This window comes from Chlamydotis macqueenii, chromosome 9 (genome assembly GCF_036417535.1).
Source record: "Chlamydotis macqueenii isolate bChlMac1 chromosome 9, bChlMac1.mat, whole genome shotgun sequence".
NCBI lineage: Eukaryota > Metazoa > Chordata > Aves > Otidiformes > Otididae > Chlamydotis > Chlamydotis macqueenii.
This window is the reverse complement of record NC_141564.1, coordinates 9341166-9356502: the sequence shown is the minus strand read 5'-3', so window position 1 is coordinate 9356502 and position 15337 is coordinate 9341166. Positions and strand designations below refer to the sequence as shown.

The 15337-nt window shown below is 52.4% G+C and overlaps 1 protein-coding gene across 1 annotated transcript in view; it reads right to left on the bottom strand.

Moving 5' to 3' along the window:
• EPHB1 (EPH receptor B1) overlaps nucleotides 1-4537 on the bottom strand; it is an 82215-nt gene extending 77678 nt beyond the window's left edge. The window contains exon 1 of the mRNA XM_086755095.1: nucleotides 4326-4537. Coding sequence (XP_086611221.1) covers nucleotides 4326-4383 — 58 coding nt within the window. The 5' untranslated portion in view covers nucleotides 4384-4537. The remainder of the gene's footprint in view (nucleotides 1-4325) is intronic.
• Nucleotides 4538-15337: the final 10800 nt, after the last annotated feature.

Sequence of the window (15337 nt, the reverse complement as noted above, 5' to 3'; positions counted from 1 at the left end):
GTATTTCTTTAGTGTGCAGCACCCATCTCTGCTAGAAACATCTACTATTCAGCACTGTGGCTGTATCCAGAGCCAGACAAACACATTCGGGCTACTTCATCAAACATTGATATTTTTTTCTGATTTTTAAGGCCAGTGGAAGGTTTTTACTCTCTCCAGTTACGTCAGGAGCTGCACCCAGTATCAGCCAGATGCCACCTTGCAAACCCCTCTGGCAGCTCCTGCAACAGCAGACAGGGCCACTGAATACACGGGAGCAAAGGGCAGGAACCCAATTTCCATACAGAAATGCTGAGCAGAAAAATAAATGTATTTATTGCAGAACCCGCCCTCTCCATGTCTGCCTTTCACAGAGCTCCTTCAGGGCCCTTATTTGCATTAACTGCTCCAAGACTATCTTCAGCGTCAAATAAATACTAATAACAACAGCCCAGCAGGCAGGCTTTCCATTTTCAGCGTCACTTTTCTGATCTCTCCATCATTGCCGGCACTCATTTTCATCTCTAATAGGCTTCCAGAGCCAAGTCGCCAGAGTACTGTAAGTTATTCAACTTTTGACCATGCTACGTTCAGGAAAAATGAAATTCAAGGCTTTAATTAAGGCAAAAAATAAACCAAGACCTTCACCTTAAGGAAGGAGACCAACATGAAATTCAGATGCAGGTGAAGTCATGCGCAAGATGGGGTCAAGTGGGACCACTGCCAATTCAGGGACAGCCATACCACAGCCATCTCTTCCACGAGTCGAGCCATATTTGTGCATCCCAGGAACAAAAATTGCCCTTTTCAGGTTTTCCAGCACTTTGTCACACTGTGTGCCATAAGCCACCGAGGTCACCTGCAGCTTCGGGCCAGCACGATCTTCAGAGACGATGCCTCCATCTCCGAGCCCGAAACACAAGGGAAACGGGAAGGCTGAGGCAAAGCATAATGAGTCAGTGATACCAGCAATTAGTCAAATAAAAAAAAGGAACACAGGCGTCTGCAGTCTCAGGCCCCTTTCCATGACTTGACAAAACGCTTTCCCTTCAGGCTGACAAGATCTGGGCTCACTCATCGTGCCAACAGTAACGTTTTTCCCCTTAGGGGTTTTTTTTTTCCCCATGTAGTTTCTGAAAAAAAAAAAAGTAAAAGGAAAAGGATGGCTGTACACCAGCACTTGCAAATTCCCATGCAGGATACCAGCACTTGCAAATTGAAAGACTTATTTCAAGCTTCTCCTTGAAAACTGCTCTAGTCCAGCTGAAGCAGCTGGGCCAAAAGTGGAAGCTCGTGTGGTGATGGTGGTGCTGGTGACGGGAAGGGCAGCGGGGCTGCCACCAGCTCTCAGCCTGCTCGGCACAGGCACTGCTCCGGCGCCTGCCTGAAGCAGAGGAAGCCCAAAGAATGTCTGCAACAGATGTGCATGTCCCGAGCCAAAACGGGAGGAGAGTGGGCGCCTGGGGCGGGTGGTGTGCAAGCAACAGGAGCCAGAGATGTTGGTCTCAAACCAAACCCCCATCCCTGGTCCTCTCCTGGGCTGCGTTTCCGAATGCCAGGTGGACAAGCGAGCAGATAAGCATGGAAAGCAAAACTAAGCTGGATCCGCCAGCCCCGAGCAGGGCTTTCCACTTCCCTCCCCGTGCTTTGCTTATCGTGATGCTGCAAGCAGGAATACAGGAGACGGCCAGAAAATCCTCGTTTTCAAAAGAGCAGGCACGAGGCAGGGAGATGATGGATAGGTAAGCAGATAGGCAGATTGAGCTGTATCAAAATGGACATCAGTTCCATCTGACCTACCGACACCTCAAACTCCGACAGCTCCCGAGTTAAAATGTATCACGTCGGCCCATTACCACCCTCTCTATATGCTAAATGCGATTATATTTGGTTCAGCTAACACGAGAGAGAGCACGCGAGTGGCTCCTGAGTGATTGCAGGGTGTGGGAGAGACGGGGTATTTGTTCCCGTCATCTTCTCGCGTCCCTCTTCCTCTTCACGGACCACCAAAAAAATACAAAACGACTATAAATATCCAGGTGTCTGGCAGAAAACTGTCAGCTACACCACAGGATTTGATAAAAATCAAGTGACTGTTAGAAAATTCAGATAAACGACTACTATCTCCAGGTCTGCATGCCACAGGCAAGGTTTTATGGAGGATAAAGAGAGATGTTTGCAGGCAGCCCCAGCTCTGACCCCAGCTGCACCCTCCTCCCCTCCAGCCAGGTCCAGACCCCCAAACGTCTCCCCCCCACCATCCCGTAAAAAAAGACTTCTTGTCTCCACGGCTGATTAGTGATGCAGGGAGCCATCCTTCTCTCAGCTGCTTCTGCAACCCGTGGCGGAGCTGGGCTCCCACCGTGCGGAGACGGCTGCCGGCAAAACCGGTCTCGTGGCTGCTCCAGGGAGAAAGCCAGATCCCAGGGTTGGTCAGGCTCTAGGAGATGCTTCAGCTCAGCTAGAGAAACCCATGTTTCAATCTAGCAAATTCAACCTCTGCACCAGCAAGATCCATAAGATGTAAATGAGCTCCATAAAAAGGTGTTTTCTTTATACAGCCACGCCAGAGACTGTCGCCTTAACCCCAGACCAGATTCAACTGCTCTGCTTCACAAATTCCCCGTCCACAATTCCCCCTTAAATCTGAGCTCTCTCCCAGGATACTACGTTACTATCCAAGTCATTTTCTCAGCAGAGGAGAAATAACACGACTTTTCAACAGGTTCGGTCTCGGGCAGGGATGCTGGCTCTGCCAGCCCAGCACGCGCTCCCAGGCGTGGCTTGGGGTAAGCTGGGGAAGACTCTGCGTGACACACGGACACAACACCCCAAGAGAGTTCTCAGACAGGGACCGAACCGAGGTCTCCCAGGCAGCCACAGTTTCAGCCCTGCCTCAAGCAGCTGACGCTGCAAACACCAGCCAGCAAAGCGCTGCTAACAGGTCTTGCATTTTCACGTGCGGCTTCGTGACCGAGCAAACACGCGCCTGTTTGCATCAGGCTTAGGCATCAGCATTTCCATCTCAAGGTATTTCTACAGAGATGCAATGAAGGAGGAAGCTCGAGAAACAAGAAAAGAAAAACACCTGGGTCAGCCAAAAGCTGGTAGAAAGCAGGCGCCGCAGCAAGCGGGCCTGCCCGTCACGATCCTGCAGGCATGCTTCCGAGCGGGGAGCAGCTGCAGCCAGCACCGTTCCCACTCCACCAGAGACCATCGCAGCAGTGTTTCGGCTCCCGAATCGGCTCCGCACCGCCCGGAGCTGAGCTGCTGGTCTCCGGCTGGCTCCGGCAGCTTCCAATTGAGCTGCAACCGCACTGACATCAGCTAAACCACCCCAAGGACGGGCCAAGCTCCGCACTGGCCAGCGGCTCAGTTCATCCACAAGACCCCGCATGCACCATTTCTCCACAACCAGGCATTTCTTGCTGCCAACTGGTGAGGGGCTGCACCACGTCCCCCGCTCGCAGCCACCGCTCGAGCACTGGGCAACCCCTGCCACAACCCCTTCTGCCCACGTTGTACTGGCGAAAAAAGAAGGCAGTGGCAAAATAAAAGAAAAAAAAAAAATTCATACTTCCAAAAGCCATGCTGGCCACCGAGCTCGGATGCATCACCAACGCGAGCCCGGGGTGACCTGGTGGTCCTGCCAGGCCCACCGCCCGAGTCTGGGCTGCATGCACCGTCCCGATGCACAGCGAGTCCCACAGCCGAATGAATGATAAGGGAAACGGACCCCGTCCCAACGGCAGGCACCGTGCGGACGGCATAGCCAACGTCTGCCCCGCGGCTCCACCAGTGGGCCAAGCGGCTCCTGGCCCAGTCCATCCCAAGGGAAGGAGAGCCCCTGCCCGCAACTCCTGCTTCATCTATCGTCTTCTTCCCTGGGCTCCCCTCAGCTCCCACGGGTGTTGGGAGGCACAGGAGGAGGACGATGGCCGGAGGCAGCCCTCCGCACAGCCACGGCCCCTGCAGATGTCCCTCACCGTGACGCCAGGCAGGGCTCTGCTCGCGAGGGGACCCTGGGGGTGTCCCGCACCGCGACCCGGGGCAGAGCCCTGCTGGGGAGGGGACCCAGAAGAGACCCACCCCGTCCCACGCAGATCCGAACGCGTTCCCCAGAGCCGTCCCCGAGAGCCGGAAGAGCCCCTCGCCCCCTCCCCGAGGCCACCCAGGGCCCCGTGGGGGAGCCCCAGGCTGCCAGCCCCGCCTGCGGGCCGGTTCCCCGGCTGCTCCCCGCTCGCAGCCGCCGCGGGCGGCGCTCCCAGCCCACGCGTGCCGCGGCAGGAGCAGGTATTCGGGGCTCAGCATCCCACCGTCCTCCCCTCGTCTCGGTCCCGCCTCACCTTCCACGGCGGCCGCGGCGGCGGCCAGGCAGAGCAGCACCACCAGATCCGCAGCCATCGCCTCCCCGGGCCCCGCGCGTCGCTGCTCCGCAGGCGTCAGCCGCTACCGGCGGGCGGCCGTGAGCGGGCATGGGGGTGCGTCCGCGGGCCGAGACGGGGCCAGGACGGGGCACGGTGGGGCAGGGCGGGCCGGGACGGGGCCGGGGGCGCGGGACGGGACCGCGCCGCCTCCCCGCGCCGCCCGGGTCACATCGCCGCCGCGAGTGGGGCGCGCGGCCACGCCGCCGCCGGCCCCCGCCGCCACCCGGCCCCGCCCCCGCCGCCGCCCCGCCAATCCCCGCGACGCGCCCCGCCTCCGTCCCGCCCCCGCACACCCCGTGCGGCCGTCCGAAGGGGAACGGCGCCCCCTGGCGGCCGGCCGCCGCCCCCCACCCCTTTCCCCTCGGCGGGACCCCCGACGGGGCGAACTCGGAGCCCGCAGCAGGGGGACGCAGGGAAGGGGACGCGGCGGGTGTATCTGTCTCAGGCCGCCGCAGTCCAATTCCCCACTTTTAGAATCGTAGAATTCTGCCCCCAAAAGGAAGCTGGAGCAACCAGGCAGCCCCACACCGAGGCGGGTCCCCTGCCTCCCCGAAAACACCTCAGGCTCAGAACCCAGCGGCCACACAAGTCACTGAGGGGGTCTCCTTGGCCTCTCGCCTTCTCCCAACACCCTCACCGTTTGCAGGGCACAGCACGTGGGCCCGAGGTGAGATGGGCACCCAGGAGCAGGGGACACTGCGGGGGACAGCACCCCTGTCACAACCAGCCCAAGGCTTCTTGCACCCAGGGCGATGTCCTCATGCCCACCAGCCTTTGGCAGTGCAGGATGTCACCCCTGTGCAGCCTGGAGCAATTTACACCCATGGCTGCTGAAAGGAACCCCCCAGGAGACTCACCCCATCCTATGCACCGTGCCAAGCCAGCTCTGGTTGCCCTTCCCAGGGCTCAGCATCCAGCTTAGCTCCTCTCTCCAGCCAGGCAGCTGCTTCGGCTCAGCACGAAGCTCACCCCATCCCTCCCTCCTCCAGGTTTGTGCATCCGGCACACATTGGAGAGGGAAAAAAAAAAAAGCAAGGGCACAGAAGGCAGCAAGGGCTCATTCAGCTCACAGTCGCCTGCCTGCAGCCAGGGCCTGTGTCTGCTGCTGCCATGGGACCAGCAACCCCCACAGAGCAGTGGGAAATCATCAGCTTCTCAGTGAAAGAGCGCACAAAAAATATTCAGTGGTGCCACAGGAACAAGAGTTTTCTTTTGCTGTTGTGCAAAATGTATTTCAAGCAGCTCCTATTCAGCTCCAGAGGCAAATAACAGAAAAAATTGCCAAGAACGTTCTGGCTAAGTTTTAAAGAAATTTGCTTTCATCTTGACAACCCTTCTTCATTTCCTTCCCATGAATATCTCAGCAATCCAGTTTACTCACTCAGAGGATCACAGAAAGAAAACTGTGAAGTAAATGTCAGTATTATTTGCATCTTTATCCAGTCTGCCACAAAAGCAACACCATGTTATTTATCTGATCTAGCACAACTCAGTAACAGCTCAAGTATAGAATATTCATGATGTGTAAAGCAAAAAAATGTTAATCATTTGAAAATACAAGCAGCAAATAGCTGAGCCTGTGAGTTATCCAGAGAACTGCCTCGGTTGGTTGGGTTTCCCCCCCAAATAATTGTTATCAACTGAAAAACTTGCATTCAGAAATGAATGTTTGACCAAAAAAAAAAAAAAAAAAAAAAAGCCTGACAATCTTTCTATGGGGAAAAAAAATAATACATCAATATTCTTCTGGTTTCTTTTCAGCTGGCCAAAGAGTTGGCTGTGCTGGGTAAAAGCCAGCTGTGTTTGTTCAAAAAAGCTTTCTATTCTGTCAGCCTTGCTCCGAGTCTCTGAACACCAAAGCTTCACTTCTCCAGGAGGAAGCGGATCAGAAAAAGCCTCTACCACATCGCCGTCTGCAGGGTGGGTGCAGGAAGGCCACAGCATCGCACTCCAGGGCCACTCTTTCCTGCTCACCTGATGGGATCTGTGGCCACTGGACACCCCAGAGCTGTGCCCACCATCATCCCTTTGGAGGGAGCTCTGAGGAACCTCCAGTCCTGCCCACTGGGCACCCATGCAGGAAGGACACGGGGCAAAGCCCCGCTGAGAGCACAAACAGCCTCCGGGAAGGCTCTCGGTGGCCTTGTGCCCGGTGAGCACGGCCGGTCCCTCTGTTTCCGCAGTACATCATGATGGCAGCAGTCAGCTGCCAAAATTAGCTGTCTTAATTAACAGCTTTGCCTTTGTTCTCTGATGATGCTTCAGGCGATGCCAAACCCCTTCTGGAGGGTGAAGATCTGTGATCCCAGCAAAAGGAAACATCAAGAGTTACCATATGCCATGGCACAGATCTTCTCAAAAAAATCCCTTGGAACCGCTTTGAGGACCAAAGGTATCACAGCCTGCGACTGTCCCCATCCCCCCTGCCACACTGCACTGGCAGCAAAGGGACCCCCTGAAGCACAAAGATGAATCCCAACTAAGCATCCCTGCCATGTGGTGGTGGGAACCACGCTGCAAGGGAGGCTCTGGAGGAGGTCACCCCAAATCCTCTGAGCTGCACAGCAGGAAGCACAATCCCTGGGAGGATGGATCACCATCAGAGGGTGACCAAGGCTCCTGCCCAGCACCAGTACTACCACCCAGCTCAGACCCAGCAGCTTGCTGGGAAGGTGCCCTTGGCGGCAGGAGATCCCCAGCAGGCTGCTCGCTAACACAGGAGCAGCTCAGAGCAAACATAAAGGTCAAACAAGCCTTCCCCTGCACCAGCCCCACAGAGCAGAGGACACCAGAGCCTCCCCTAGCCAGGACGAGCACAGGCACTAGAGCAGCTGTGACGCTCCTGGTTTATTTTCTAAGCCGAAGCCAGGCCTGCAAGGAGGGCAGGAAGATTTCAGCACAGTGCAGAACCCATCCTCAGCAGCACTCACATCCCTAATCCTGCCAAGGCAGCGCAGGCTGCTACCAGCAGCTTGCCTGGGTGTTAACTGCAGAGCAGCAGCGCGCACGTACAGCATCCTTCCAGAAGTTAAAGTCTGAGGAGCTGATAAATCCTCTCCCTGATAAGAAAAGCATATTCCTTCAATTTTCTGGCATTTCCGACTTGTCTAGTGTGCCACAGCATGCTAGCCAGGTAGGCAGGGGCAATGCTGGTGAGTGGCATCCAGCCCCTGCAGCAGCGCCTGTGTGGTCAAACCCCCTCCTGTGAGCCCAAATAAATGTAATATGATGTAATAACATTAGCACCAGTAAATGCTTGGTGTATTCAGTGCACAACTCAGTCACTTGGCACAGTGCAGTCTAAACTGCTTACTGTACTCCCAGGAGAAATAACCTCAGGGAGACTTCTGGACTTAAAATACCACAGGGAAACTGAAGGAAAGAGGGAGAGAAGTTATTCTCCTCTTCAGGCACTCACAGAAAATGCAGGTGCCTTATCAGAGCAGAAGTAGAAGCTGTAGGAAGGACGACTCCTTTGTCATGTGAACAATTCCAGGGCTAAATTGAAGCGAGACGTGAAGAAAAAGTAGGTGAAATGAAGGTTAATTTGGCAACCAGAGTGAGAATATAGGGAGCTCTGGTTTGGAAGAGTCTATTAATTCCCTGGGCAAAAGAGAGATGCAGTCAGAGCTGGGACTTGGAGTAACTCCTCACACAGTAGCACGAGATAAATTGCGAGTTCTTCTCATGGAATATCTGTTTATTAAGTACAGAAATAGGAGACAGTCAAGTGCCAAGTGCCTCAAGCCTCTCAGCACCTGAGAACATATTAATCACTACACACGATTGAACAAAAGATGAGAGCAGTATTAAGACAGGCTCTGGTGCAACACCAGGCATCGGATAATGCAGTGGACCCGCAGCTTTCTCCATTCCGTGCTGCCACCAGCTACAGAGGCAGGGAAGCACCTGCTCCTCTAGCAATGGACAGCAGGATGACCTTTCTCTGCAGGACAAGGTAAAGATCAGCGAGTTCTTCTCTGAGGAGAAAAAGAAAAAAAAATATCACTGTGATTTCATAGATGCTGCAATTTCTTCTTCCCAGTTTTCCCCATTAATTGGGTTTTTCAGGATGGTTGCAAGTCCCAGTAGCTGTGGCAGCCACAAGACAACATGAGCACAGATCAGGCATGCTACTTCTGCTTTTTTCCAGTCTCTCCAGGTGGAAGGATCCCTTTGTTCCCTTTGAAGGCAGAGGATTAACAAAGGCAAATGCGAATGAGAAAAAAACAAAAACTCCTTTGTCTGAGGATGGATGACTTTTTATCTGTTTCTAATCTGGCTTCAACTTTCATTTCTTTAGGATAAAAAAAATCTGAAGATTACATTTTACGCCAAGGCAAGATATAATAAGTGACAAACACTCCATCTCAGGGTCTCTGCTGGCTCTGTGAAGTCAGAGCATTCACGGTGAAGAAAGCAAAATATAGACAGACAAACATTTTCAATGGAGATTTAAAATAAAAACTTCTCATGTTCCAAATGCAAAAGCTACAGAAAAATATGTCTCTCCTCCAAGGAAATTTCATTATCTTGAAGCAAAATGCAATTTATCTGTGGAAGCTTTAAAAAAAAAAAAAAAGCAGGGAGGGGAACCTGCCATGAAAGTTTCACTTTATCACAGCATTTGGCTTGTAGTCTGAGCTGTGTTCCTACTTCTGGAAGCAAACAAGAGATGTGAAGTTTTTGAGGTGCAAGTCTATCCAAAGAAGCACGGAGGAGGCAGCATCATCCAACCCACCCCATATCTGCTGTTTCAGGGCCCTATTCAGGTTTTTATTTTCTCCTGAAATCACCCATTAGAGTGCAAAAGGCCAGCCACAGTGACTGGGTTGGATCAGATTCCCATCTCACACACTGGGAAGTTCCCTTTTTTTTCCTACTACATCATGATGAATTTCCAATTGTCACCTTGATCAATGGTCCCATGAACACTATCATTAAGGGTAATATGATTTTTTTTTCCCTTTCCTATCACTCACAGGGTAATTACACGGATGATTGCACTCAAGGGCAAGAGCATGTGTCCTGCACCCTTGCATGGAGCACAACACGAGCACGGGCACACGGCGCCTGGTACTGCTGGCTTCACCAGGCCAGAGTAACACAGGTTTTTCCCCAGGTAAAGGCAACAAGACCAGGAATATTCAAACCTACAGAGCCATGTGCTAGACACATACACAAGCAAGTGAATGTCACGGCAGGCACTGTAGCCTGCCTGCTGTATTTATCATCCATCTCACAGACTGACAAGTGTGAAGGCCAGGAGGACCTGCTGCACCCCCTAACCTGACTGCACAGACACTAAACCTCACCCAGCGAGTTTTGCCGTGTTCATTTGACTCCTTGCAAGACAAACCCGCATCACAATAAAGTCTTTACAAAGCCACCCCTTTGTGTATCCCAGGTACACATCTGAACTGCCCCAGCAGCACCTCTGGGCCCTTTCGAATGGGGATGACAGGCACCACAGGGTCAGTTGACAGTGTGCAGGCTGCCCTTCCTGGGGCACCTGCTGCCAAGACCACGAGATGCCTCATCCCGGCTCCTGTCATGCACAACCTCCTGCTTGGGTAGCCAGGGTCTACACCATCCTAACCCTGCTAGTGACCTGTGCATCCCCTGGCAATGAGGGGGAGGAGAAAGACTTTGTCTAATTACTGACAGGCAGGAGAGGACATTTATCTTCCAGGGGTGTGATAACTGCATAGTTCTCAGCTCCCATCCTTCCACACCACAGCTCACCATGCCCAGACACTTTACACAGCCACATTTGAGTGCAATCCTTAAGGCAAGTAGCCAGAAGAGGAATGAAGTGAGTCTTCGTCAGGCTTGATTGGCAAGAAACATCAAAAACTCTGCAAGAGGGGATTTGAGGAAGTTTTGCATTTCAAACAGGGCAGGCAGAGGTTTACCCAGAGTAAAGACAGAGGCAGCAAGGCTGCCGTTTCATCGGTTAACATCTGGCAGCTGCAAAGCTCAGAGATAATTCTGCCTCCGTCCCCCAGAGAGTTCAGATCTGGGAGGGATGCCAGAGACATGGCAACCGGGAGGGGATGAAATTCCTTCACAGAATCCAAAACAGGCAGTCAAACGTCATGATATTCTTCCTCCCTTTAAATAAGTGACTCTTCAATGATGATTGAGATGAAAAAATTTCCACAGGCTAAGTGGAAGGGGGAGGAAAGCAGAGAGGGAGATACAGGTGGGGGAAGGGGAAACACAGACAACACCTTTTTTGACCAGAATCACAGCTTTTTGATAAAGAAAAAAATCTGCAAAGGCTTTTTATCAAAGTCTGCAAAGAAAGCTTTTAACTGTTACCTATATTTTTTAAAAGCCAATAAGGAAACCAAATTGTTCCCATTTACAAATACTGAGGTTTGGCTATAGAAAAACCTGATTTGGGATAAAAAGAAACCTAAGCCTGTTCTGATCTTTCAGCCAAAACCTGACACTTACTCAGGGGTATTTCTGAAAATTAACAAGCATGTGCTATAACAGCTTGTGTAAGACCATCACTTGCAACCAGATTATTTCTTTGTGGGCAAAAGGAAAATCTCTACCTGAGGAGCATCCTATGCCCCCTACCTCTCTGCCACCTTTGCCCTCAATGACAGCAGCCCAGCCTGGGAAGGTGATGGTCTTCATCAGGAAGGGGTAATAGAGCAATGAGGCAGTTTTTTCAGTTAGAGAGGAAACTGTCCTAATGAAGTCTGAACACACATGCATCCTCTCTGCGGGCATTCTCCCCTATCTGTCACCGGGTCCATCCCAGATCCCTTTCCAGGTTGCACATCCCTGGCTCAAGGCCACGAGCCCTGGGAAGAGACAGCTCAGAAGCGCCGTCCCACAGAGATCGGCATTTGCGGTGGCTCTCAAGAAGAGCTCTGCACCCAGGCACAGGTTACGGTGAAGGTCTGTACCCACTCTTACAGCCTCAGCATAGCCCGAGAGTCCCAAGCCTGGGCACCAGCTGCCAGATCCAGCCATAGATGGGCCTGGGCAGAGACCCCTCAGCACTGGAGAAGGGGCTCCTTGGTGGTTCAAATAAGATGAGAACCCTTGAGCAGCACCTGATCAAGGAGAGCTGCATCCAGGCCAGCTGTCTCCTCTCCCCAGTTATTCATCAACAAGCAGCAGCATTAGGCTGAATCCAGACTCCCCCATTTTGCTGCTGCCTGTGCTGCACCCCAGGCTGGGACCAGGACCCCCGGAATTCCCTCTGGCCATGCAGGTGGCTGAGGTTTTCTCCCACCAACCTCTGGCGGTCAGCAACCGGCAGCACTGGGGCTCTGTGTTAGCAGCTGCCATTGGAGTTGGAGCGGGGGGGGGGGAATCCAACACCAAACCACCACACAAAAAAACAACAAGAAAGCAATGCAATGCGAGGAAGGACCCAGTGGTCTGGGCACAAGATGCTGCCTCCATACCATAAGTGACCCCAAATATTTGCAGAGGCCGAGCACACATCCCCCTCTGCACTGCCCTCCTTCCCCACAGGAGTAAAGGACCTGCCGCATTAATAGGAAATGATTAATTTCCAAAGCCTGCTTTGTCTATTTGAAAGCTACAAGCCTTGTGCCAGTTTGTCCACAAGTAAGCCCCATTTCTGGGAACAGGAATGAATCCACGTTTCACTTTGCCAACCTCCAATGTCATTTTCTCATTTCGTATCTGAAGGACACTACAGCAAACCTTTACAGCTAAATCATTACTGAATTTACAGAGGTTAAGAGAAGCTGGTAACATAAAAAAAACTCTTGGTAAATTTATTATATAGCATCTGACATAGTCCTGCATAAATCTCAGCGTTCCTGGTAAATACAAAGATTTCCAGTAAATGGAAGACACCAACAAGAGCACAGGCAAGCGAACTGGAGGGTTACCCGGTACAGAGGGGAAGCAGGGCAGAGACCACATCCAGACCTGTTAGAAACCCCCAGCAAATCCACTGTGCAGAGCAGGAAAGGGAAACATCTCCCTCACCTGTTCCAGAAAGGTGAACACTGTAGGAGGAAAGTGGGATCAATCCTCCTGCGCTCCCCAGCCACACGAGGAAAGGCAGCCGCTCTGCCAGGACAAGGCTCACATCCCCTCTCAGAGGCACATTTCCTTGGGCATTGGCAGGAAAGCCACCAGCCAGCATCCCTCAGAGCCACAGCTCTGCTGTGTGCCAGAACCTAAACATTAACCAAAAAAAAAAGAAGAATTGTCCCCTGGCTGGGGCAGTGGCAGGGCATGAGGTCTGCTTGCTGGGCTACAACTCGCTCTCTGCTAACTGGAAACACGCTTTCCTGCCTGCTGGGAAAGAGTTTTCATTGCTGGTTTTCAGCCAGCTCCCTGGGAAAGCAAAAATCTGACTTTTGGGTTATGATCATTAATCTCATTATTTTTAGATGACATTTCTAGGTGTGTTCTCAAAGCTCCAGGCTCATGGCAGAAGCACAAACAAGAGAACAGGTCCATCATGCACCAATTCGAGACCACTCCCAAAAACAAGTGGAAGCAGATGAAAGGTAACAAGTCTGGGATAGGGGAGATCAAAGAGGAGAAAGGAAGGACATCTGGCAGAGGACAGCCAACTGCTCCCTCCTCTCCCCATCAAGGGAGAGCTACAACACCCCAAAAGCTCGCTGACAGCGCAGGCTATGCGACATTGGGTCCAGCACCCTGCTAACATGCAGATCATTTTTGCAAGCAAGCAGCTGCGCTTACCTTCCACATCCAAAGTGGTCCCACACCACAGCCTCCTGGATGGCTCAGCCACAAAACTCTATCTCAGGGCGGTAAGGCACAGATGCTCGGGTCAAGCCACCACTCCAGTGAAAGGAACAAATGGCTCCTGCTTTGCTAGAGGGGAAAACAAGCATTTTACCCCTCCACAGCCTCTGCTGCAGTGCCAGGAAGCAGCCCCAGCCAGCCTGCCCTGCCCACCCTTAGCACCATCCCTCTCTGAAGCACCCAGTGTAGGATCACAGCCTCTGCACACCAGCTCTGGCCCTGCCTGCACCATCTTTGCTGGGAAGCAACAAGGAAAAAACCTAATGTGGTATTCAATGGGAGAGGGCAGCCACAATAGATTTCTCACAACTCCATCGCTGCAAGGGATGTGACTAGAGCCATTGAAGCAAAGGCTCCTGCTCTTTCCTTCAGGCATTTTTCATGCAGCAAAAGCCCCACATTACACAACAGCACAATGTTTTTAGACATCCAGATTTCCCAAACCAAGAGCAGCTTCCTCAAACGCTCACCCACTGTAGGTGCTCTGCTCCTGCACGCAGTCCCCATCACCTCTCCAGAGCTGCTCACAGCCCTGAACAACACAGCAAGCAGCCAGAACCTCCTGCAGTGCACCTGGGTCCTTATTTATCCCGTGACCACATCCCAGCTGCGACTCATTTCTTCCTATCAGGACTTCATTGCAGCTGGGCCCAGCTGGGTGCAGCCCACAGGCAGTGGGCAAAACCTCTCCATGTCACCCCACCTTCAGCTCTCCCTCACCAGGGGACGGTCCCCAGAGACTCCTGGGTTGCTCAAGCTGCAGAAGATGCTTCAAAAGCAGCAGGAATGGAGATCTGCCTGGGGTAATGGGGTGTGACATGTTCCCAGCCCAAACTGCTCCACACCGTGAATGTGGCCAGGCAGCCACAGGGCTGCCACCAGCACCTTCGCTGCTCCCATTCATGAGCATCTCCTTAAACTTGCACTCACCCATAGTGTTGCTCCCACTTTCTCTCCGGGAGGTTCAAGCATCTCCTGGAAACATCCTTCCTCTCCCTGCCCTTTCATTTCTCTCATCAAAGTTTATTTTCATCTTCCACCTCCTTGCTTCATGGGGTTATTGTTTTTATACACGTATAAAAAGGAAGACACAGCACAGGCTCAAAACACAGCGTTAAATTTTTGGGAGTCTACACACAAACGAACATGCTAGGGTCATACCAGCACAGTGAAAAGCAGCAATTCCAGCTGCTAAAGGAAGAAATGAGGAAATTGCAGCAGTGTGGGAGGAAGATCCCTCGGGCTGGACGGGCAGACACAGCCGGAGGCACAAAGGTTATCTCCAGATTACAGGTGCGATGCTCCCAGTCAGGGTGTGGAGACGGTACAACACGAGAGCAGGACCCATGAGATGGAGGAGGGATAACAGCTTGAGCGAAGCCACGCTTTTCAGCCCCTTTGGCAACAGTGAAATTATCTCTTCATTTCAGATTAGCATTTTTTTGTCTGTCTGGTTTTTATCAAAGGTCGGAACATCTGTGCAGGTCTGTGTGTGTATGTTTGAAGCAAAAGACTGACTGACCCTTTTTGAGGCTATTCATAGTTACATTTGGTTCATTCCCTTCATCTCTCTCTAAATAATCTGTAAAATCTTTAAAATCCCTCACACTAAAAACCAAACTGTTCACTGAAAGTAATTCTTTTTTTTTTCATCCGTTTCATTGTTCCTTGTGCCAAGGGCATCACCAGAAGCCCCCCAAACTAATGCCAGCCTTCCGCAGTCCTCCGCTGCCTGCCTCCACCTTCTCAAGGCGAGCTGAGGCTTTCAGCAGGCATGGTGTTTCCTGCAGAGCCAAGGACGCTGAGGGCTGACTCAAAGCCACCAGCAAAGCCCCGCTGTGCCATCCCCTGCACACTCCTCACGTTACAACCTGCAACTGGAAAAAAAAAAAGATGAAGAACGCGAGATGTGCTGGCTTAGAGGTGCAAGAGGGGAGGTGCTGCACAAAGGCATTCCTCTTTTCAGCTCGAATGAAGCATGCCCTGCGCTCAGCTCGTAGCGTGCCTATTTGCAGAGCATGCCTGAGCCCCATCGGCGGTGTAAAACACAGGCTTTGCCCCTTTTTTGCTGCTCCAGCCCACACAGCTGGCAGCTGGAGGCTGCAGCACACAGGCTAGACTGAACTGGGGGTACTAGGACAAAAATA